Source organism: Falco cherrug, chromosome 6, assembly GCF_023634085.1.
Source record: "Falco cherrug isolate bFalChe1 chromosome 6, bFalChe1.pri, whole genome shotgun sequence".
In the NCBI taxonomy this organism is placed as follows: domain Eukaryota; kingdom Metazoa; phylum Chordata; class Aves; order Falconiformes; family Falconidae; genus Falco; species Falco cherrug.
The window spans coordinates 90,937,829-90,962,841 of NC_073702.1; the positions used below are offsets into that span (position 1 = coordinate 90,937,829).

The 25,013-nt window shown below is 53.5% G+C and overlaps 1 protein-coding gene across 4 annotated transcripts in view; it reads left to right on the forward strand.

Moving 5' to 3' along the window:
- The first annotated feature begins 1,402 nt into the window (after window positions 1-1,402).
- Window positions 1,403-25,013, forward strand: part of SLC8A1 (solute carrier family 8 member A1) — a 116,384-nt gene continuing 92,773 nt past the window's right edge. For 2 of the 4 annotated variants that reach the window (XM_055714409.1, XM_055714410.1), the window contains exons 1-2: window positions 6,898-7,123; window positions 12,216-14,051. In XM_055714409.1, coding sequence (XP_055570384.1) covers window positions 12,241-14,051 — 1,811 coding nt within the window. In that variant the 5' untranslated portion in view covers window positions 6,898-7,123; window positions 12,216-12,240. Of the gene's footprint in view, window positions 1,731-6,895; window positions 7,124-12,215; window positions 14,052-25,013 lie in introns of those variants that run through there. The other 2 variants (XM_055714407.1, XM_055714411.1) reach the window with 2 other exon arrangements.

Sequence of the window (25,013 nt, forward strand, 5' to 3'; positions counted from 1 at the left end):
TTTAGCTCTGCTCATTTGAGATCAGCGGCCCTGCTGGGAGAATTGAATCCCATCAAAGTACCACGCGTGGCCCGATGCAACCTTTCCCCTCCTCTGAAGAGTTTTAACCCAAAAGAGGTGAGACATACAATCAGAGTTAGCTCCTGGACACAAACCCATGGATTTTTTTCTAAACCAGGTTTTTGTTTGGAAATGCCTTTCAGCCCATGTGTAGGTGATAAGGTCTTAAATAATCTAAATACCAGTAACACCTGCAACACTAACAAGAAGGAGCTGGTTTGTCGGTTGGTCAGCTCATCACAAAGTGCTTTACAAAGGACTTGTATGACGTTGTGCATGTCTTACACCTCATTTTGAACAGAGAAATACAGTTTACCATCTCTGCTGAGGGACATGGTGATGCAAAAATCTTATTAAAAAAAAAAAAGAAGAGAAAAGGAGAGAAGGAAGGAAAGCCACAAATTAAATCCAAAGGTAAAATTCTAGCTTCCTGTCCTGCCTGTGGTGACAACAATTACAGGCACAGCCTACAAGATAAGAAGTGGGAGAGGGTGCAGGAGCTGGAATAATGGTTCTGCTTCCCTGCGGTTCTCCTTGCACCCAAGGGTCTGGGCACAGAGGGCTACTCAAGGTCACTGTGTACTTGCAACCACCGGCCTGTGAGTTATTACCTTTGGTCCTATTTTAAGTTCCTCAAGTCAGAGTTTTGCCTGGAGGGTGGGACAATGCGTTCATCTGCTCCTTGCCGGAGCCAGTGAAGGCTGGAGGAGCCGTTTGGGCATGGTGGAAGGGGCATTGCCTGCAGGAAGGACAGCCGGGCCAGGCTGAAGTGCAGCAGGTCCCTCTGTGCCCGGCTGCCGGCTTCCTGCAGGACCCCCCCCGACGGTTGGGGACAGGAGGCTCTGTGGGTTCAGGGGCTGCCCTGGATGCCATCAGATGCAAGGGCAGCTTCCAGCAGGGCCCTAGATGACCTACACGCCCCTTGCCTGCCACCCCCTGGCCCCTGTAACATTGGTGGTATGAGGGGGGAGCGAACCTCGACCCAGGGCCCCCGGGGATGCCTCTGGCCTCCCGCCCCCCACAGTAGCCACGGGCACCGCTGTAGGGGACGGTGACAGACACAGCTAGGCGCTCCTCGCACCCCCCCTGCCCGCCACCTCCCGCAGGGCTCGCTCCTCCCGCGGGGTGCGCATGGGGTCGGGCTGGCTGGGCTGGGGGGAGGGCGGGGGGCAGGGGGGCATGGCCGGGGACTGGCCAGTACGGGGCAGGGCTGGGGGCTGCCCCAGGCATGGCGGGCAGGGCTGCTGGGGGTGGGTCCGCAACCAGCCCTGCCTTTCAAAGTCCCTAGCTCCGAGGAGGAAATCGGGAAATATTTCCAGCAGCAGCAGCAGGAGGAGGAGGAGGGCTGAAGCTGCCACCCCGGAGGAGGGACGGCGGGTTTCTCCCTGCCCGCGCAGCGCCGCGGAGGGATGCGGAGGGAGGGGGGGCTGCCTGCGGGGCGGACCGGCTGAGCGCATCCCCGGGCGCGGCGTGTGCGCTCCCTCCATCCCTCCATCCATCCCTCCTTCCCTCCCTCCCTCCCTCCATCCATCTCTCCCTCCCTCCATCCATCTCTCCCTCCCTCCCTCCCTCCCGCCTTCCTCCCTTCTCCCGCCCGCCGCAGCCGCGCTCCGGGGCTCCGCCGCCCGCCCCGCCGCGATGCCCCGCCGCTGCTGAGCCGGCCCCGCCAGGTAGGACCGCGACCCCCCGGCCCCAGCGCGGCGAGCCCCGGCACCGGCTCCTGCACTGGGGTCCCCGGTGCCGGGGGAGATGGGGGAGGCGGGGGGGTGGGGGCGAGCCGATGGGGAGGCGGGGGTAGGATGCTTCGCCCCCCGCCCCCGCCCGGCCCTGGGAATGCTTTCCGTGATCCCCCCACGGCACCTTTAGGCAGGCGACGGGGCTTGGCCCCCTCCCCCGCTGGCCAGTCGCGACATGTCGCGACGGGAGGCGCGGCGGCGGCGGGGGTTGCCTCCCCCTACCCTAAGGGCCGGGCACTGCCGGGCAGGTGGGGCTGGGGAGGGGGCTGGAGCGGAGCGGCTCCCCCCGGGGCGCGGACGGGCCCCCTCCCCCGGCGCGGCGGGGCTGCGGCACCCCTGCCCCTCCCGCCCGTGCCGTGCCGTGCCGTGCCGTGCCGTGCCGTGCCGTGCCGTGCCGTGCCGCCCGGAGCGGCTCCGAGGAGGGAGCGCGGCAGCACCTGCAGCCGCCTTGAAATCCCCGTTTCCGCCTGGATCGGCGTGCGGCGAGGGCCGGCACTCGGCGGCGCGCATCACGTAGGCTTTGTCTGGGTGAAGCATGGCTGGGGCTCTGCCGTCATCTCCAGTTTAATTCTTTAATCGTAGCCTTGTTGCTTCCCTCCCCGCCAAGCCGCGCTCGCAGCCCTGCGCTCAGCTCCGTCTCCAGGGCAAAAGCAAACCGCCAAAACGCTGCAGAAATGCAGCGAGCACGGGGGAGAGCTGGAGGCTAAGAGGGAGAGCTGTAGTAAAACCACAAGGTCACGGGCGTGTGGGTGCGAGTGTTTGATTTCAGGGCTCCTCTCTGCCTGCGCCTCGCGGGAAGCTGCTCCTCCAGTCCCAGATGTTGGGAATCCACATGTCAAGCGACGGAAACAGGGGCCGAGAGAGGCTGGGGCTCTCCGTGTGCCCTCCCAACACCTGCCTGGGCATTCACGTGCTTTTTCTCACTGCTACAAAGAGGTGCACTTTTATTTAGAAAAGGGAAGCTGGGACACTTGCACAGTGATGTGGTGATGGCGGCTGGGGAAGAAAAAAGCTGCGCTGTACGCCTTTGGCTGGGGCAGTGGACATCACCAAAGAAAGGCATTTGTGTTCCCTTGGGTGCATCTGATAAATGTTTCTTTCTCCCCTTTTCCTTCCCATTGGTTCTTCAGTGGCAGATTTGCCCCTTTTCCGGTGGGGGCATTTAGCCCAAATAGGGAAATAACCTAGCATTTCTAGAGCCATGACCTACCGGCCAAGCCGTGACCCCCCCGGCCGTCTCCCCGGGAAGGCTGATGCATTGCCCGACTCCTCTTACACCCCACCAGCTCTGTTTCTCTGGAGGCATAAACAACTCCTAAGTCAGGCCTGGGGAGCTGCGTCGCTCAAAGCTTCCTCTGTACCAGGGTTTGTGTTCGAGATATTGAGGAGATTAGATGTACTTTTTATGCCTAGCGTCCCTGAATGCCAACACCAAGTAGCACAATTTTAAGCTGATGAAACTTTGCTTGCTTCTCTCCCCCCCACTTTTGCTAAGATTTTTGTGAACTTCTGGCTGTGAATTGCTCCCGAGACTTAAATATTCACTGTCTTGCAGCTGCCTAGGCTGTACCTAGTTTGCTGTCTTGGCACTTCTGTACGTGGCATGGCATGAATTTTGCTTATGTCCTTGCTCTTGGGAGCCTCCACAGCACCTTTCATGATGCCGTGTAGGCATGGCCATTTCTCTGCCTGTCTGGGCCTTTGGTAGTGTCCCAATCTGCTCGGGGCTGTCAGGTTTGCAATTTTCTAGCATTGCGTCTAGGACAGTATTTGGGTTTCTGCTGTGTTTTCGAGGGAATACGGTCCTGCTGGCTTACTGGGGAAAAGCCACTGTTCTCCAGCAACCTAATGAAACTCAGATCCTATAACAAAGCCCAGTGTCCCCCAAGGCACAAACATCGCTGGACAACGAACCAACCAACCAACAGGCTGGTCGTAGGCAACACAAACAGCCGGAGATCCTGGCTCTCCTTGCAGCCAGTGCAGTGAATGACCCGGAGCTCTGTCCAGGCTCAGGGTGCCATGACCTGCGTGTGCTCCCAGCTCATGGACACGGGTGCCTGCAGCTGGTGTAAATCCTGGCTGCACCGGGGTCTGCTGCAGGGTGCTTGGGGTGCTGTGTCGTCGGGACTCTGGCATCCAATATGGGCTGTGCTCACTGACCGTCTTCCCCTTGCCAAGAGTGTGAGTGGTACGTCTTCAGCTATTTTCAGGAAGCTTGTAGGGACTTGGCTTTCTACACTATCTCTATCCCTCTGGTGATTTTAGCTGAAATTGGGGGGGGGGGGGGGGGGAGTGGGGGGGGGAGGGGAGCAATGTGAACAGACAGGCAGACATGGAAACAGTGATTTCATATGCCTGGCTTCCTAAGGAAAGCTGGCTACAAATAGAAGTGAGATTTGCTGCTGCAAAAAGCTCCTGGGGAGACGGAGAAGGTGGGGGAGACTGGGGAGGAGGGAGGGGTGGTTAATCCCACTTTTGAGACAGGCAGCCAAGGCCTGGCTTACACCTGGGCTTAGACTCCTGAGATCCGGTGGTCTAAAAACTGGGCATCTGCTTGGCACGAGCGTTCAGCTCCCTCTAGAGACAGCGGGTCGGGAGCCGTACCTCTGGACTGGGACACTCCTGGTGCTGCCACCCTTCACCAGCCAGGCTGGGCACCCAGCTGATGGATGGAGTGTGCCAGGGTGGGCTTCCAGCCTAAAATACCCTGCCCAGCTCCTGTCTAGACCGTGTCCAAATCGCCCAGGACCGCAACCTGCATTTGCATCAGCCTTTCCTGCGCACATTCCCAGGGATGTCTGGTCCCTGGATGGGCGCAGGAAGCTGGGGCTGGGGATTTGTTTCTGCTCCCTTGAAGATTTCTGCTCCTTCCTCCGCAGAGCCTCAGAGAGCATCCCACTGCACAGGGAGCCCACCCACAGCTGCAAACCCTGTACAAAAATGGGCCCTGGGGAGAAGCGGACACAGACAGAGAGGAAAGCAACAGGCCTGCCAGTTCCTCCCTCCTGGCCCCTACGGGGCATCTCTGGGCAGATGCTTCCTCCCCAGGCTGCTCAGGAGCCTCAGCCTTATTAGCAGTGTTTTATTCTCCCTGCACTCGCGGGATGTGCTCTTCCCATTTTACAGAGGGAGGCACAGAGCACAGGGCGCCGAAGGGCTGCCCTGAGACCGCAGAGGGAGTCTGTCGGCAAGGCAGCCTCAGAGCCGGCTGGTGGGGACCAGGCAGGTAGCACCGTGCTTAAATCAGCCAGGGAGATCCACCGGCACAGGAAGGCATTAACAGTCCTTAACAGGAGGAATAACGGGGAAAAGGAAAAGCCTGATGCTGCTTGATAAAGGAGACTGAAAACAGGTGGTAGGGACAGAGAAATGGTCTGGAGATAGCAGCGAGTAGGAGGGGAGATTAAATAAAAATAAATAAATAAATAAAACCCGACAGAAAAAAAAAACCAGCCTCAAAAGAAATGTAGTATTTCCTCTTCACTTCTCCTTTCCTGGCGTTTTCCTTGCTGAGGTACTGAAACATGGGCAAAAGGGACAACTTGCCACTCTGTCTCCATATGTTAAAAAGCAAGGCTGGAATCTCCCTGACAAACGCTTCCAAACAGTCTCTACAAGCTGCCCCCAAATTCATCCAATCTGGCTGAAATTTTATATTGGGGCTGTTTTACTTTCTGTATTTATCTGTTTATTTTGGAAAGTTGCTGGGGAGATTGTGGGAGGAGATTGAATGCTTCATTGAAGAGATAGGATACTTGGAAAAATCAGTTGCAGACTGATAATTGTTCTAACTTTTTAATGGCCTTTACAGAAAACAGGGTGGTCTGATGTGTGTTTTGCTTGATTGGCTTCACGGAGGGCTTGTGCCTCTGACTATATTTGGAGAGGTTTTGATGGTTTTTTTGTACTGATGCAATCGGGATGCTGATGGCCTGGAAATCGTTTTCCTGATGTGGAGGGTCACGGGCAGGGGATGCCAACGGGCTGTGCCTGTCTCAGGGTGCCAGAGCTGGGTGGCAAGGGAGAACGAGCTGGGCAGAGCTGGAGCAGGGCTGCGAGCCAAGGGTTTTCCAGGCTGTGTTTAAAGTGCCATCACACTGTGCAGCACCGGGTGGCAACACGGTATTTGGACGTAGCAGCTTTCCTCCACAGGTCCAGATGCATAGCCATCGTGGTGGTAGGGTTCTTCTCTGCTTCAATGGGTAAAAATCACAGTTGGCAGGAGCGACTTTGTACCAGCGCTGTGCTGTGGATCAGTGGCGAGACAGAATGAAGCCAGCAGGGCATGTGGCCGCCTAGACAAATCTGCAAGCACCCGGTCCCTTGCAGGGCTGTTGGCACCCGTTTTGTGTCCCTTGGCTGTGGGAAGCTGGGACCTAGGCTCTTGGCTGATCTACTGATTGACAGTTAGAGACCAGACAATTTTTTGGGTCTTTCTTTATCTTTTTCCCCTACAGCCGTACCTGTTCCCAGTACAGGCTTTGCTGGAGCTGCCCTGCTGTGAGGCAGGTTGCTGTGTCTGGCGAGGCACCGGTGTGCAGCCGGAGCCGGGAGGGTGAGCAGCAGAGGAGGGGCGCCCAGGGGAGCAGTTCCACCTGCGGGGGCAGCGCCAGCAGTGCTTTCCCCGGGGCAGGCTGGTCTGCCCTGTGGTGGCTCCCCTGCAAGAGAAACAGGGTGCTGTGCCTTGGAGACGGCGGGTCTGACCTTGCGGTAGGAGCACGGGGCACACGACCTGAAACAGCCATTTTGGCTGCGGGGGACTCGTCGGCTGGGAGAGCCTGTCCTCTCACCTTGGGACCTTTTCGGGGAGTTGCTATCTTGTCACCAGGGACACTGGCCCAGGAGTGAGTAGCTGGCTTGCTTTGAGGCTCTGTTTCTCTAGCTTGCAGGCTAGCTGCGCCTTGCAGTGGCTACTGGCTGCTTCTCCTCAAAGTTTTTGGCCCCTCTGGCTGAAAAAAGAACATCCTTCTCCTGCCCCTGATGCGGCAAAGGGGGTTTTGAGCTGCCTTCCCTTTTTCTCTGCAGTGGTACGCTCGCGCTAGAAAAAGCTCCTCTCTGCCTGGCTCTGACGGTGGGATGGGGAAGGGCTGGCTGGGAGTCCCCGTGGTGTTGCAACATGCTCGTGGTTGTGTCCCCGCGGCGTGTCAGAAGCAGCTGCTCTCGCGTGAGGAGCAAACTTCCTACTGCCCCCCGCGAGCCGCCCTGCAGGAGGAGGTGCTGCGCCCACCGCCACAGTGACACGGTCGTGGGGACCCCCTCTCCCGTGCGAGCTGGCAGCAAACTCGCAGTGATGGTGCTTGCCGTGAAGCTGATGTCGCAGTGAGGTAGGCAGCGTCGCGTAGCATTGGCGGTGGCTGTAATGGTGTGAACGCTGCTGTGTTACAGCTGCTCTGTGCAGGTTTTCTGTCGAATGCTGGGAACAAAATTCCCAGTGGAAGGTCTCTTGCTCGCTGTATGTGTGGCCACTCCTCCCTGGTGAGCCTAGGCCATTACCTTCCCTGCCCGATCCTTCTGTAGTGAAAGTGTCTGGGCTAGCAGTGTGTTTTCGCTGCTCTGAAAAATAATGGTGCTGCCGGCTTGTTGCAGATGGTCATAAACATGCGTGTGCTACGGAGGTGTGGGAGAATAACAGGAAGGGTCTTACAGTGGATATGTCAAGGGCGAGGTGCCCAAAAGGAGATGGGACTTTTGGGAGGCTGCTGCAAAGGAAAAGCAGTGCTTTGTTGAAAGGCAGAGCAGCTCTCAGCTCGCTTTGCATGCAGCAACCAGCCAGCCCGAAGGAACGCCGCTGCCAGGAAAAGGTCAGAGCAGAGTCTAAAAAGCTGTGTTCTCCCCATCTAGCAGCTCCCGAGCTGGGGGGCTGGAGCTTGAGCTGGCAGCGGCAGATCTCTCCTACCAATTTGTAAAACCTAGAGCTCCTATGCCCAGTGAGGAGGCAGATATCTCTGCAAGCCTCCTAGCCCTGCTGTGGGCCACAGCTGCCCTCCTGGCGCTTCACAGCACCAAGGCTGGGAATGAAAGCTGGGCCAGCATCCCTTGGCCGGGAGCTGCCTCTGAGCCGAGCTTGCCTCGAAGGGACCGTGCAGCCTCTTGCAGGGTTTCCTCCATGACTGTGCAAAAGCAACGTGCTAACACCCCGAGGGAGCTCGGCCACCAAGGGAAGGGGCACGGCTGCCCAGCAGAGCAGGAGCTGGGGTCTGGCTGTCCCCGTTAGCTCCAGGCGGGGGGCCAAGACAGCTCTGCTCCTGGGGGTGAGAAGGGCTCCAGGTGCCGCCCTGGCGTGGGGCAGCGCGTATGGGCAGGCTTGTGCCCCCCTCGCCACGTGCCTGTGGCCAGCACCAAACCCGAGAGCGGCTTGTGCCCCTGCCTGGGGCTACCGTGGTTGGTCTGAGCCGAAGGCACGGGGGGAGCGACAGCGAGGCCCCCAGCACCGCGGCGGGCAGCGTTTGCCGGGGCTGCTGACCTGGCGTGCTGTGAATCAGCGACCACGTTTACTTTTATTGTTGATGGCTGGGATGGGAAATGCAATTGAGACACCTTAATGAAAAGCTAACAAAGTTGGGTTTGGAGGGAGGGCTGGTGTTCTGGTAGCCTTGCTTCTCGTTAGCCAATAATATGAATGATTTATCTGCGAATATTCCTACTGCTGTGCCTGCAGCAGCATGCTGACCATGGGCTGAGACCCTATGCAAATGCAGAGTGAGAGGGTCTCTGGGGACCAAACTGTTTGTTTTGGATTGTACAAATAAAGAAATGCGGCTAGTTTTATAGCAGCTGCTTCTCGGAGATATTTTGAATGTCAGGCTCTGATTGTGTGTGTGCAACCAGCATGTTGTGGCCAAACATTTTCTAGCCCTCCATAATTCCTGAGTCTGGTGTTAATAACGCTCATTGTGAGTCAGTTCAAGTAGAAAAGCTGGTGAGGGAATGTGAATCCTGCTTGGTGACTGCACCACAAAATGCTGGAGACAGCCCAAGGTAGAGTTGTGGGATGCTACTGCCGTTCCACAAAGGGTACTGGTGCATTGCCAGGGCAGGGCCAGTGGGTTTTTCTTCCAAAGCTCCAGCTTCCTCCACCCATCTGAACTCTCCAGAAAAGTTCCATGTTCCTTATCTCCAGTCATACGAGGGAAAAATGTTGTTTGTAAGTGGAGAGCTGGGTGATGGAGAGCAGAAAGATGGATTGCTCAAATGCAAGCCTCTAGGTCTTTTTTCCTTCTCTTTAAAGTAATACAGGACTCAATTAAAAAAAACAAACAAACAAAAAAAACCCAACCAAACAACAAAAAACCCACAACCAAAACCCAACTTCTGTTAGAATGTTTGGAAGGGAAGAACATGTGGCTTGATTAATCTGATTTAGTGTGTGTCTCCTTTCTCATTGAGACTTCCAGCACTCGAATCTTTTTAAGACCGTCGAGTTGGTCCAAAGTGTGATGGGACTCACCTATTCTTTCTGACCTAAATCAGTGACCCAAAGCATAATATTTTCTCTAGAACCATCTGTTTCCTCTTCTTGCCAAAGGGATTTCACAATGCCTGGTTGCTCTGAATAATTGTACATGTGCAAGGATATGACTTGCCACAGGGAGAAAATTAACTGAACAAGGACAGGTGGATGCTCTTGAGTTTTCTGTTGAAACTACGACTCTTTAGAAAGAGAGCGTGAAGAACCATGCAGCTGAGTAATATTTTATGCCCACACTAATGTTTTTTTAAGCCTACATATTTAAAAGAAAAACCAAAACTACACATAGGAGGTATCTGGGATAATCAGAGCAGGTCAGCCTGTGTTTTGACAGCCCCTTTATCTTTAAATGTCTCTGAGGCCTGGTTTGGAGCGGTGCGAAACGAAATGCAGCAGTACAGATGTTGGGTGAGTAACTCGTGCTTCAGCTAAACTTCAGTGGCCAGTAACGCACATCTGTTTCAGCTTAGCTGTCCACCAGATGGCCTGCAACAAGGTACTCTTCTTTACAAACATGGTGTTTTCAATTGTTTTACTTCAGATTTGTAAGCGGTGGCCATGGCCCGCATTCTGGGGAGCTGGAGGCACCCAGGGGCTGTGACCACGGGGCCAGCGTTCGGGGCTTCTGACTCCAGCAGCCGCAGCTCTTTGCAGCATTAGCAGGATTTAAAAGGCAAATGACACCTTTCTTTTAAAACTGTCTTCGTACAAGAGAGTGGCTTTTTCTTGTTTGTCGTATCTGTTCTTATCGCCCAGCCCTCTGACTTGCTCACTTCCTGCTCTGTCTTTTTCTTAATTAGAAAATTGTGAGGAGGGCAGGGGATGGGGGGGAAGGCAGACTGACAGCTCCTGGTGAGGAAACGCCATTTATATAAAACTGGCTTGATAAATTCTCAGTATTATTCTTCAAGCCAAATAATCCTACTGCAGCATCCTTGAATAAAAGCAAATGGAGGAGATGAAGGAGAGGGCTTTGTTCCATCACTGCAATATCTGTTTGTGGGGTCAGTCCATAACACGGGCGCAGGATGGTACCCACCGCTTCCTCCAGATGCTCTTGGCTTGCGCTCAGTCCTGTCCCTGCGCAGTGTGTCCGGGCTGAACGGGGAGGGGCGTTTCTGTGTCGCAGGGGATAAGGAGATGGGTGATGCTGACCAGGTGCTTTTCTTCGAGAAAGTGTTGCTATGTCCCTCTTCAGGAGGGTAGATGTCTCTCCTCGGGAGCACCTGCCTGGCTGTCGTTCCGCACTCAGCAGCACAGCACATGTAGCCCACTGTCTGGCCAGAGTGCCGGCGGGGTTCCGGCCGTGCCAGGGCACAAGCCCTCTGTCGAGGGGAGGAGGCAAGGTGACCCCAGCCCTCCTGCTTGGGTCCCACTCCTGCAGCTGGGCCCACTGAAGCAGGATGCAGCTGTGGGATGCTGTCGCGGGATGCAGGCGGCAGCGCGGGGGGCTCGGTCGGGGTCTCCCCGCACATGCAGCCATGCGCCAAGGCTGGGCGGGTGGCCATGGCAGGGGAGGCATGCCGGGGGCCGAGGGGGGGTTGTCTGGGAGATGTCAGCTGGGTCTCCTGCTTGTGTCCATCTCTGAGCTGCACCTGGCAATGCCATCCTCCCCTTAGAAGCTGAAACCTTTCATGGCTGAGGGTTTTTTTGTTTGTTTGCTTGGGGTTTTTTATTTATTTGTTCAGGTTTGTTTGGTTGGTTTTTGGTTTTTCTTCTTTCTTTCTGGGATGTGTTTTTTTTATGAGCAAAACCAGTTTGGCCTTTTGTATTCTCCAGCAAAGTAAAGGTATTGACACATTCATTTTCCTCTCTTCATAGAAACATTTTTAAGTACTGCATGATTAAATTAACTTGGATTGGGGAAGCGTAGCATGGTAAAAGCTCTTCTTGAGGAGAAAATACAGCTTTAATAACTAGGAATCTGGCTTTTATGGGCCAGTAAAATTGCGAATGCAACACTGAGCATGCTCAGGTTTTTTGCACTGTACTTAAGGCATCTGTTCTGTCGGTTTATGCACTGTTAACTAACTGCAACCTCTTTAACAGCTCCTCTACACTGCTGGAAAATCCTGAGGCAGGACAAGGGCAAGTACTGCTGTCATGCCTGATGACTGATGTTGTAAATGGAGTGAGAAAGGCCCTTGAAGGGGAGGCCATCAAAGCTGACCTAGTGGGAAAAGAGCGCAGGGACAGGTTTCCTCTCAAAGCGTGCCAAGGGAGCTTGGATGCATACGGGGCTCCTTCCAGTTTTGGGAAGGTGCAAAGTGATGCACTGTGGAAGGAATGGCTCCAAAATCATTAATTAAAGACTACCCTTCTGGTGCACCTTATGACCACGTTACTGTTAAGGATAAGGTTCTGCCAGTGCTTGAGCTCACTTCGCACAGATTTCTGATGTGGAGTAGATGCTTGGGAGGGCGGCGAGCAGGAAAAGACTGTAAAATATGTAGTTTACAGTAATTATAAATGGCAAGTAAAAAAAAAAACAAACATGAAGAGGGATAGTAGATTCCCCTGCCCTCTCCTGCTCTTACCCTGAACTCCAGTGAGTGAGTGCACTGTGGTTTTGAAATGGGAAACAATTCTGCCAACTGTGAAGCAGAATGATGGGCTTTAATTAGATAAGAAACAAGAAAATGCAATTGAACAAACAGGCTTTCAGCGAAGAGAAAGAAAGTGCAATTAAACATCATAGTAGCTGAAGGGGGTAGGTGCTAGCCCACTGGTAGCATATGCACCTGTCCTCGCTCAGATAACTGAACTAGATGATTTGTACGTGGAAAACTGAAGTTTTTGATGCAGATGGGCTCATTAGATGGGCCTTCCTGAGTAACAGGGTAACTTGACTGTCTATGTGGGAAAGATGGGAAGTAGCCAGGGTATAGACGAAAATCTGTTATGTCTGGTCAGCCTCACTTAATGCATCTTTCCTCTTGCCTCTGCAGGTTGAGGACGTGTGGGACCTGTTCGATGGAAGTAGCCATGTTGCGAGCAACTCCACCACCCACCTTCCCAGTGAGCTTCCAACTCCTGAGTGTTGTGCTGGTGCTGCTCTCGCACGTGGACGGCATACATGCAGAGAGCCCCAGCGAACTGCCTGTGAATGACACCGAGGAGTGCACTGGATCATACATCTGCAAAAAGGGTGTGATTTTACCGATATGGGAACCCCAAGACCCCTCCTTCGGTGACAAAATTGCTCGGGCAACAGTGTATTTTGTAGCAATGGTGTACATGTTCCTGGGAGTATCTATCATAGCTGACCGCTTCATGTCCTCCATCGAAGTCATTACGTCCCAAGAGCGGGAAATAACCATCAAAAAGCCCAACGGCGAGACCAGCAAAACCACGGTGAGGATCTGGAACGAGACCGTTTCCAACCTCACACTGATGGCCTTGGGCTCATCTGCCCCTGAGATCCTCCTGTCTGTTATCGAAGTGTGCGGCCACGGCTTCACAGCGGGGGACTTGGGGCCAAGCACGATTGTGGGGAGTGCTGCATTTAACATGTTTGTCATTATTGCGATCTGTGTTTACGTCGTTCCAGATGGAGAGATAAGGAAGATCAAGCACTTGCGAGTGTTTTTTGTTACAGCGGCCTGGAGCATCTTTGCCTATACTTGGCTTTACATTATTTTATCTGTGTCTTCTCCTGGGATTGTGGAGGTCTGGGAAGGCTTGCTCACCTTCTTCTTCTTCCCCATCTGCGTGGTGTTTGCCTGGATAGCTGACAGGAGGCTTTTATTTTACAAGTACGTCTACAAGAAATACCGAGCTGGCAAGCAGAGAGGCATGATCATTGAGCATGAGGGTGACCGGCCCTCCTCCAAAGCCGATATCGAGATGGACGGCAAGGTTGCTAATTCTCATGTGGAGAACTTTTTGGATGGGACACTGGTGCTGGAGGTGGATGAGAAAGACCAGGATGATGAGGAAGCCAGGAGGGAAATGGCTCGGATCCTGAAGGAGCTGAAGCAAAAGCACCCCGACAAGGAGATTGAACAGCTAATCGAGCTGGCCAACTACCAGGTCCTGAGCCAGCAGCAGAAGAGCAGGGCCTTTTACCGCATTCAGGCCACTCGGCTCATGACAGGAGCTGGCAACATCTTGAAGAGACACGCAGCAGACCAGGCCCGCAAGGCTGTCAGTATGCATGAGGTCAACAGCGAGGTGGCAGAAAACGATCCCATCAGCAAGCTCTACTTTGAGCAGGGTACCTACCAGTGCCTGGAGAACTGTGGCACTGTCGCCCTGACCATCATTCGCCGGGGAGGTGACTTGACCAACACGGTGTACGTTGACTTCCGGACAGAGGACGGGACGGCCAATGCCGGCTCCGACTATGAGTTCACTGAAGGAACAGTGGTCTTCAAGCCTGGCGAGACCCAGAAGGAAATCCGTGTTGGCATAATTGACGACGACATATTTGAGGAGGATGAAAACTTCCTGGTCCACCTCAGCAATGTCCGCGTGAGCACCGAGGCCTCAGATGAGGGCGTTCTTGAGGCCAGCCGTGTCTCCACTCTCGCCTGCCTGGGATCACCATCTACTGCCACTGTCACCATCTTTGACGATGACCATGCTGGCATCTTCACCTTTGAGGAGCCAGTAACACACATCAGTGAAAGTGTGGGGACCATGGAAGTGAAAGTGTTGCGAACCTCTGGTGCACGAGGAAATGTTATTGTGCCCTACAAAACCATCGAAGGCTCAGCCAAAGGCGGAGGAGAGGACTTTGAAGACACCTGTGGGGAGCTGGAGTTCCAGAACGATGAGATAGTGTAAGTGAAGGTTTTATTTCTTTCGTACAGTCTTTGGTTCTCCTGCAATTAAATGCACAGCGGCTCCCAGAGCTTCACTGGTGGTGTTGGGGTGCCAGGGCGTTGCAGTAAGCCATGAATGGCTGCCTTACATGCTTTGGGGAGCCTGAAATGCTGCGTTCCTGCCTTGCTAACAGACAGGAGAGCAGTACCTGTTCAGGGGCAACCCACCCTCCCAGCAGCAGGGAGGTGGGCTCGTGAGCCCAGCCACCCACTCCCTGCCTGTGCCCTGAGCAGATCTCTGCAGCCTGGGCTCTACGGCAGAGCAGAGAACAAGACTGAGCTGGCCAGTACCACCCAGTCACAAGGACCCATCTTGCGAGCGTCTAACCTGAGTGTTTGCATTGTGGTACCTACCCCCGCTTGGCTGCTGAGGGTCAGGTCAGCTGGGGTTGGGCCTGGTGCTCTGCTCGGGGCCTTGGTGAAGGTCACTTCACCTCCTCCTCTTCTAAAGGCTGCAGGTCTGGGTCATCATCCAATGCACATCCTGAAAAAGTATTGTCATGCAAAGAAGCCTCGTGGTTAGGATGCAACTGCAGCCGCGTTTGGCTGCTTGCAAATAAAAAAGGAGGCTGAAAGCTGTTGGAAGCTACTCCCGAGCGTTGCTAGGTGGATGGTGGAAAAATGACTAGCGCTGTTGCCTTGTTGATTACACTTTGTGAGGAATATAACTTTGCTGAGTAAATCACGGTAGAAAAATCTGTCCTTGGGCATGTCGTGAAGGCACCTCCTTGCCAGCTGGGGCTCTGGGGGGAGCAAGGGTTGGGGTTGTGGTGTTCCAGCCTCGGGCTCTTCCTGCAGAGAAGAGGGTCAGCCTGTCTGTAGGTCAGCCCCTGCCAACAGTAGATTCTGTAGCACAAACCCACTTGGAGCAGCCCCTGTTAGAGGGCCCTGCTGTACCAAGGGGTTGCTACAGGCTGGCTCGGGCGTCGCGTGTCCTACCATCGGCCTCCAGGAGCGGAGGCAGAGGTTCGAGTGCTGAGAGCGGGCATTGCGTTCTGTCTGTTAGTGCTGGCCGCTCCACGTGCACGGGGAGAACGAAGCAAATGGGGAAACCTTAAAACTTCTTGAAGTGGGGGGAAAGAAAGAAGTGATTTGTAGTTCTCAGACAGGGCATTAGACCAGCCAGGGTTTTGACTTCTTAGGAAAAACTGATCAAGGACTTCACGGCTCCAGCAGTTTGGAGGCCAGGACATACATGTTGCTGATACGAGAGTCAAAACCGCATGATGTGCGTTGTTCCTGGCTTCTGGATGATAACTGTAGTAGAGAGGAATGCAGTTATTTGACTTTTTTTTTTTTTTTTTTTTCATTTTCGGAGAGGCGGGGAGTTGTCTGCAGAGGTGCAATGAACTAGGCTATAAGGATATCCCCCGAAGGCTCTTTAACCAGGTCACTCAGCAGTAGCAAAACTGGGCTGCTGGCAGGACAGCTTTGGCAGTCAGTCTCCATTCCCCTGGGATGGGACATGTTTCCGTGGCAGGCCAAACGCATGACTGTGGGCTCTGCAGCTGTGCTAGGAGGCGCTTGGGCACGTCAGCCGGGACCCTCGTGCAGCCCTTCTCTGAGGGCAGGAGGCATCCCCTGACTTTTGCTGACTTTTCCCAACAGCCCAGTACAGGGGGTGTGCTGGAAATGGGCTGACCGCATCCCACAGGTGCCAACGTGCCCTGCCACAGCAGCAGACCTCCTCCTTCTTTCTCTTACTTGCTGTAGACATGTGCACAGCCATCAAGAAATGGGGGAAAACAGCTTTCTTAGAAACCCCAGTGTGGTTTCGCTGTGTAGATGCCAGGACATAACTCTATTCCGTCTCCCTGGAAGCGGGGAGGGGTGGTACTGGGAAGCACCGCATCATAGCCTGGCATGGCTGAGGGCCTGGGGAGCGGGCCGGGAAGGGGTGGTGACAGCAGGGGCAAGGTCCTCCAAGTGCAGATGCTCTCAGATGGCTGAGGGCAGGGATGGGGACGGGCTGAGTGGCATCCAGTGCAGAGATGCTACCTTTGGGTTTTTTCTAGAGATGGTTTAAATTTTATGGCATTGTTGCCAGGAAGCTGCTCTTTGAAGCGCTGGAGTGATGCCTCTGGTCCCTTGCTTCGGTTGCACGGCTGGTGTGCGGTAGCCACGCACTGCGCTATTTTGGGATGATACCATGTGGCTTTAACTGAACCACAGGTGCAGTACACTCTGAGGAGAGCCTCATCACAGGGGCCAGATGCACCGTCACCAGGTGACAAAGCTGTTGTCTCACTGGCCGGGAAGCAAGAAGGACATGAAGCTTCTGGCTGGGTCCAGAACGAAACAAAAAAGGATTGATTTTCTCTTGAGTTCTTTTCCGAACTCTGTCGCTTGCTTCCAGGAGAACAAAACAGCTGTACCTTGGGCCTTTGCAAACAATTATGGAGACGAAATAATGGATCCGTTACCAGCCCCTCCGGGTGCCCAGGCAGCCTCTGGGCGTTGCAGTGCTGGTGGCGGAGCTGCGGAGCCTGTGCAGGTGTCTCCCCTGCCTGCCCTTCTCCCCGGCTCTGCGCCACTCACCTGCCCTCGCCTCTGCCTATGTTGACCAAAGGGCTTGCTCTGCTCAGGTGGGAGAGGACATGATCTACATGCCTCATTTTTCTTGGAGAAGGATGAAACTGCTTGTAGAAATTGCAATCTGTTCACATGCCTGAAAGGCAGTAGGTATTAATGTAAAATTTCGCTGCTGTGGTGCATGGCGGGGTGTTGGCTGGTGCAGTCTGACCTGCAGGGCTGCGTTTGCCCGGGCACGAGCTTAGAACAGCCCCTGCAGCACAGAGATGGTGTGCTCCTGCAGCTGAGGTGCTGCTGGCAGCCATCCTCCGTGGGAAGAATTTGCACTAATGAGAATAAAGAAGATGTGCCAGCACAATTTGTGGATTATAGAGGTAAAGCCTGTTTGCTAGTCATTGCTTGCTAGCGCTGTACTTCAGCTAAATCACAGTTATGTAGAATGGTGCGATTCCCCAGCACATTTGGCTCAGTAAAGTTCTAAAACTTTAGGTTTTCCCGTGCTCTGGTGGCCAAGAGATGGCTTTGCTGCCCTTTCTGAAGGTCTTTGGTGGCATTTCAGCTCTGCTGTTCCAGGCTGTGTTGATTCGCTTGATAAAATTGAGTGAGATGTGCTTTTCTGGGGCACTAGCCACAAAGGTAGGGCAGTGCAGGGGGACATGAGGATGAAAGAAAACTGTGTACAGGCCTCTGTTGCTGGAGGGCTGGCTTGCTGGTAAGCCCCAGTAAAATTGGAAAGCTCTGGGAAGGCCCTGATCTTGTGGAGACCTTCCTTCAGTTCCCAAAAGGCCCAGTTACGTAACGTGTTTGTTTGCGGTGCCTAGAGAGACTTTCCCATTTTGCAATCTGTTGATGTCCCCTTTCCCAGAGCACAGAAAATAGCTGTGTAACTGCTGAAGCCACACCATTCATGTGCATTTCAACAAAGATCTCTTTCCAGTGCTACCAAAAAAAATTTATAATGGAGAAGCTGTTGGTCCTCCAGTGGAACATTTAATCCCAGCACTGCCTGGTGGCCTCTTGGAGCAATGCTTTTCTGCTCCTTGCTCATGAAGCCCAGCTTATGTCTTTAATGGGTACATGTTGGCAAGTGAAAGAAACATCGTTTTAATGTGCTTTGCAAAGAGTTTGCACAGCAGATTGTTCCAGGCTAGCTGGGGAGGCTAAAGGTGCCTGACTTGGGTCTCAGCCAGGTCAGTCTCAATGATGCTGCTCGGGTACCTGGGGCTCTGAGACATCAGTGTGGGACAGGGTGCTATGATGTGAAGTGTAAGAGAGAGCCTTCCCTCTGGGGCCACCCTCAACAAGGTGACTCCAGCCTTGTTAATGGAGATGCAAGACAATGAAAGTTTTCTTGATGGAGAAGATGTGTAGTTGCAGGCTCTTCCTGCCCGCCCATCTACCACAGCTATGGTGATCATAGAAGAGGTCACTGGTTCATCTAGCCAGAGTATTTTTATCTCCTGTCCAAATGCCAAATAGTTCAAAAGAAGTCCAGCCTCCTATCTCAGAGGAGGAAGCAATCCTTCCCCCATCTGAGAGGTGTCTTGTCCTTGCTGTCTCAAAACAGCAGGAGCACCTCTTCCAGATGTGACTGCAAAGCTATGTGAAAATACATGTGTATTCTTTCCTGTACAAAACTATTGGGTTTTCTACAGATGGCATTGCAACGAGAGATGTAATACAATCTGCATTCCAAATATCTGCACCCACATCCCCCAAGAGAAAAGTTTTTACTGCATTAACAAGTCAGCAAGGAAGACGGTACACACCGTTTTACAGATGACCAATTAAACTGATATTTTACCTATGCAGTTACACCTGTAAATGCCTGGAGAGTTTTATGTCAATGGATCTTGCTGTTCATAATACGTAGTTCAGCTGTTTTCGTAAAAGGTGTCTGCGGCAAGTTTAGGAAGTGACACTCTTGGGCCATTGAATGTGACTTTCACTTGACGTTTCTCTGGAAGCATAAATCTAGAAGCCAAATGCTAACAGTGACACAAACATCAGATAAATCTCCTTATTTTTTTAGAGAAAGTTCCTCAGAGACCACGTAGCCTCCCTCCCAAGGGCCCTTCAAAAATGTCAGCGGCAACAAATACAGGCTGTGGCAGGGGGAAACCAAGTAGTACTACTTTTTTAAGTTCCCCTTTTCTTTTCCAGAAGAAGTTGGGTGAGGTATTTCTCAAACAAAATGGCAAAAATAAAATCCTGACTCAGCCCTGGGACCTCTCTAGCTCAGTTTCGCATACGTGGCCTGCAGCTTCAGGGGAAAAAAATGAACCCTGCAGCTTGGTCAGCCTCGCAGCAGGATGCAGTCAGAAAGCAACCTTCTGATGTGGCGGAGAGATGGCTGCAGACCAGGCTGAAGGCCAAGCAAATGAGCTTCGTCGTCGAACGCTTTGGCTCCCTCTTTGTCTGTTTGTTACCTCCTTCTTTGTCTGTCCCACTCTGTTGGCATGGCTCAGCGTGCGTCCTCTCCTCACGAGCCCTGCCTCGGGCACCCTGTGGGACATCCCAACGGACCAAACGGTGATCACACTCTGACTCGGCCTGCTTCTAGTGCCCAGCTTGGGGTTGGGAGCATGTTTTCCCCTCTCCACTGGCAGTCCCGCCTGGCCCAGTTGGACTTGCAGGCAGTTCAGACACGGCTGTCAGGGTCTGCGTGTTGGGTCCTTGGCAGGACACCCGGTGCCCTGGGTCCATCGTGTGGGAAGTGGCCCTGGCCGTGGCCCACCGCAGGGAGCCGAGCACGTGTGTCGCACCAGGTGGGGGCATGGCATGGGGGCCTGCTTCCCTCTCCAGGGGCGTTTTGGGAAGAAGTTCCCTGAGGCTGAAAGGTGCCATTGCTTTGGGTCCTGAAGGCCAAAAGCTGGTCCTCCCCTCTTCAGGGAGGAAGGTGCAGGTCTAACAGGCTGAGCTGCCTTTTCTGTTTCTCCTCTCTGTTCACACAGTGTTTAGCCTTTCCTCAACACTCCTAAAATGTTAGCCTTAACATCTCCCAGCCACGCGCATCTCTCTTGAACTGCTGTGCTCTTGTCTCTTGCGCTGGACAACCCCCACATTTCTGCTGGAAGCAAGGAAATCAAGCCAAGTGGCATTCACAGACCGTCCTCTTCCTCTTGCACCCCTGTGCCCGCAGGTGCTGGCTGCTGCCCTGTGCCCGTGGGCTGGGCAGCGAGTAACACCGACATGGCATGCACTGAAAAAGCCATTCCCAAGTGCCATGTCAGGTCTCAAGCCTGCAAAGCGTGTGCTCCCAGCTGTGATTCTGAAGTGTCTCGTGACCTGACCTGGTCCTCTCCTGCCCAGAGCATGGCCAGTGTGTGTGCTGCCATGGCGTGCCATCACGGGGTCGTGGGACAAGTCCTGCCCGTAGCTGGCTTGGGGAAGGCAAGCACGGGATGCAGGCTGCGCCGCTTGCCCAAATAAGTCATGAAATCTAGGAACTTGATTTGATGATGTCCCCTGTGGAGGGGATTAGGCAGCGAGGCTGTGTTATTGGATGAAGCAAGTTGTGCCAGCAACAATCACTGGGGGGAATGGCGGGGGGGGGAAGAGAATGGTGAGGACAAGAGTGGTTTGGTTCGCTCTCGCTGAAGAATGACACAGTTTTTGTCCTTGAAAAACCAATGTTTCCTTATTTGTAATGAGCTGTTGTTGGCAATTTACTGCTGCCAGCTGCATCTCTGTGGTTGATTAAGGGAGCTTGGATCTTAAATATGTAATAACTCTCTGAAAGCCATTGAGAGGCAGTTATTAGCTTCATCAGGGCCTGTGTACACATCCACTGTGCTCCTTTATGAAAAGGCTACCTATTAAATGCATTGTAGTAATTTATAAAACGCAGGATCCAAGCTTGTTTTAAGGAATTAAAGCAGCAACCCTGGTGAAGCTTGTTGGCATGGGAAAGAGTTCTCTTGGAGTGAGGTGCTGCTCTGCAGCTTCTTGCTGGGTAGACAAGACCCAGGGATAGTAGCAGCACCGTCCCCCTTTGCGGACTCTCTTCTTTCCCTGGCGTCTGCCTGAGCACTGCTGGCAGCAGTGCTAGCACCAGCTGTGATATGTATATCTTGTCAACAGAGCAGGGATCTGTCCCTTTCCCTCTAGCACACTCGGGATCCTTCACTGTGGCAAATCCTTGAGCAGGGAGAGGTGAACAGTTGGTACACAAGACCCTGATACAAGGGCTGAGTTCAGGCTGTGCATCCACCTGGGGAACAGCCCTCTTTCCTCCGACACTTTGCCCCCAGGTTTATCCTCGGTGGATGGCACTCAGTAGTTTTCTTCCAGCAGCAAGGCTGCATTTGTGGGCTTAAAACAAGAGCGACAGAACAAAAAGCAGACAGCTGACCACAGCTGGCATCCAAGCATCTGTGCAGATGGGCAGGGAAACATCTGCTCTCAACTAAAGCCAAACAGAGAGGAGAAGCTGGACCTGGCAGACAACTGGCTGAGTCAGAAACAGACCCTCCCCAGAGGGGGAGGCTGAGTCCAGCAGCAGGTGCTGCAGGCGGCTGCGGTGCTATCATCTGGCTCGCTGCGGGGGGGGCATGTGGTATTGCTCTGCCCCGGGCAGGCAGGCGTACAGAGGCAAGGAGCAGTCTTCCACGTCTGGGTCTGCCTTGTATGTGTCCCTATAGCCTTTGCTTACACCAGGGACAAGTTTGCATCTTCACTGGCAAGGACATGCGTGTTGCTGCCGTGCAAGGGGAAAGACACCTGTGCTGTCCCTTGCCCTGTTATCCAGCACCACAGGATAACTGTTAGCTTAACCTTCACGGCCTGGTCTGGCTGTACCACCTGTATTTCTACAGTGCTCTCAGATGAGGGGCTTCAATTAAAAGTTAGTCTTTGACAGCTGCAGAGTCTGTGATGGCTGGGTGCATGGTCCAGCTGCACTGGTACTAGCGGGTACGTTCTCTGCTTTGCAGTCTCGGGTGTGGTTGGAGTTAAGGTCAGGCCTCTCCAAGTCATAAGTGCCATTTAGCCTGAGGACATCTCGGGAGAAGTCAAAACCTCTACTAATAATGTTTCTGACACTGACATTGGAGGCGTTGCTCTGGTTTCCAAGAATGGCAATGCTGGCTCCTGGGTGACAACAAATAATAACAGCATTCCCTGTTTTAAAAATATCTTAGCATAAGAGAGAAAATATTCCTACTGCTGTGCAAGTAAGAGAGTGACCAGCATGTGCCTCCTCTGTCCAGTCCCTATATGGTTCCATTTCCATAGTGTCTCTTCTCCTTCCTACACAATCATAGTAACAAAATCTGTCTGGCAACGAGAAACGAAGCAAGAACAATGAACAGGGGCACAGACTGGATCCCGGTGAACTGGATGCTGGCAGGAGAGAGATAGAGCCGATGGCATACGCTTGCCCCAGTCAGAGCAAATCCCTTTCTAGGGCAAGGTCCTCCAAGTGCAGATGCTCTCAGATGGCTGAGGGCAGGGATAGGGACGGGCTGAGTGGCATCCAGTGCAGAGATGCTACCTTTGGGTTTTTTCTAGAGGTGGTTTAAATTTTATGGCATTGTTGCCAGGAAGCTGCTTTGCTCTTTGGAGTGCTCATCACAGGGGCCAGACGCACTGTCACCAGGTGACAAAGCTGTTGTCTCACTGGCCGGGAAGCAAGAAGGACATGAGGCTTCTGGCTGGGTCCAGAATGAAACAAAAAAGGATTGATTTTCTCTTGAGTTCTTTTCCGAACTCTGTCGCTTGCTTCCAGGAGAACAAAACAGCTGTACCTTGGGCCTTTGCAAACAATTATGGAGACGAAATAATGGATCCGTTACCAGCCCCTCCGGGTGCCCAGGCAGCCTCTGGGCGTTGCAGTGCTGGTGGCGGAGCTGCGGAGCCTGTGCAGGTGTCTCCCCTGCCTGCCCTTCTCCCTGGCTCTGCGCCACTCACCTGCCCTCGCCTCTGCCATCCTCTGACCCGAGACCGTACCTACGCAGCCTGAGCTGCCTCCCGACAGTGCTGTGACAGGTGATTTATCCTGACCTGCCTTTAGATACGGGCAAGAAACACGCCTGTCTGGAGGCTGTGGACACGGCGCTCCGCGGAGCTGCATCCCCGGGCACAGCCCTCCTCTCCCTGCTGGCAGCGCCGTGCTGCAGCCGGGGCTCTGCTCTCCCGATCCTGCACAGCTCATGTCCTGGTCCTGCACAGCTCTCACATCAACACGCAGCCCTGTCACAGTATACGAGGCAGAAAAAATGTCTGTTCTGCAGGGAGCCTGGAATAAATAGAGCTGCCATGAGCAGGGGAGAGACACGCTGGTTTCATGGGGAACAGGAGGCTGGATCTGAGATGAAACCTGTTGCTTTGGCTCAGGCAGGTGGGGAACAGGGTTTGCCTGGCACTGGAGCCTCCACAGGGCTTTGTGTTTGCTTAGTTCAATAGATTTGCATTCACACTTTAGGTTTGGTTATTGCAATTTATGTGCCTCCTTAGCAACTGGATATGTGATGGGACGTGGTAGGATAAGGTACTGCTCTGACACAGGGTAAAAATAATATTTAAAAATGTCATACTAATGCCCAAGCACAAATGATCCTGCCACAGGGGAAAGGGTGCAAAGCATTACAGGAGGTTTACCTGACTCATGAGCTCTCCAGTGACCTGGAACTCAGAATCATACAAAAACCTGAAAATGGGTCATTTTAGTAGGATTGTAAGAGAGCAGCATGGGAGCATTGGGTCAGAGTCAGGCCAAGCATGAACTGGATGAGAATCAGAGGGGAAGGAGATGCCATGTCTGTGCCTTAGCAGTGGGAAGGGAGGTGGGGAAGGGAGCTGAACAGCACATTCCACCAAGAAGCAGGTCCCTCTGTGGATGCCTGTGTTCCTGAGACCTGCAGCTGTGGGACGGGGATGCTATAATCTGCCTGTCCTCCGACCCAGAGAGCATACCGAAATCTAACCCTGTGTTGTTAGGGGGATGCCTGAGGGGCTCTTATTGCTGCTGGCAGTCCCCCTGCTAGCAGTTCACTGGGCAATAGGTGAAGGCAGCAAAAGCTGCCCAGCCAGGTTAGGTCTGCTTCTGTACCTAAAAGAGCCTAGAATAACCAACATGTTGTTTGTAAGCACCTCAAAGATAACAGAGAGATGAATAAGAGCCAGCATTTATTTGTCAAGAACAAATCCTGTCAAGGCAACCTAATTTCCTTTTATGCCAAACTTTTGGGTGAGGGAGAAGCAGCTTCAGAAGGGCTTTCCATATGGCCTTGATGGGTACTGTCGTAGGGAAGCACCAGCTAAGTGGGCCACTGGGGTGGTGGGGTCAAACCTGTCTGCAGAGAGAAACGTGGTGCTGGGTGGGGGTGAGAAGGTGTTCAGCAGGTGCTTGGCCTGCCCTGGAGCTCGCTAGGTGCGGGAAAGAGGAGTGTGGCGTTTAAACTTGCAGACAGAAGGAGTGGCATGGGCTGGAAGCATTATCAAAGGTAGGATGGGGATCTGCAGAGATGGGTCTGGAAATAGCCTCAGCAGAAGCAAGACGCCGTAAAGTGCTTGTGCAAGAATGGTCGGAAGCACAAATTCGGGTGGGAGGGGAACGACTGAAGGGGGGGTGCCACTGTGAGCCGGCAGGCAGTCTGAACTCACAACATCATGCTCTTGCAACGAGTGAGGCAAGCGTCATCCTGAAGATATTCACGAGGAGTGTAGCCATCCGTACGGTCCCTGCCCAGCTGTGTCCAGCTCTGAGCACTCAGCCCCAGCGGTGCGAAGAGTCCAACGAAAAGCGCAGAAAGTGACTGGTGGTCTGAGAAACGTCACCTGGGGCGAGGGGCTGTGGGAACTGGGGCTGCTTGCTTTCGGAAGATGCAGGCATAGGGAAGGTCTAAGCCTTGAGCTATATAAAGGGTGATAAGATTTTCTGTGTCTGCAGGATCTTGAGAAAGCAGCAGGGGCCGTTCTAGTTAGACAGGAGGGACAATTTCCTCCTAGTACAGATGGGTTCTCTCAGGAGTAGGTTGGAGGAGTGGGTGACCTCTGTCCACGGCAGAGGAGAGTTTAGAGACACCATTCAAAAATTTGCTGGAGACATCAGATGAGGTCTTGGGAACTCTTCCTCTCCTGTTATTTACTCTTATTAGCCAGGCAGAAGCGTTCGTCACGTGAGTTGCGTTCCAGTCAGGTGGCCTCTGTCCTGCATGATCTTCTGCCACAGTGTGCAAAGCAACCTACAGATGGAGCAGAAAGACCAAATGGGTGCATCCCATGCAACCTTCAGAGCTTCCCTGTGGCCACCCAGTCTGGACTCTTTGCTTACAGTGAATATCTGGGACATGGACAGTGCTCACCGCCGTCTGTCTCCTTTGCTAATAATTAGATGCAATCCAAGCTTCCCTGCAGGAGAGCCCTGTCCCCCTGGGGGAAGAAGCA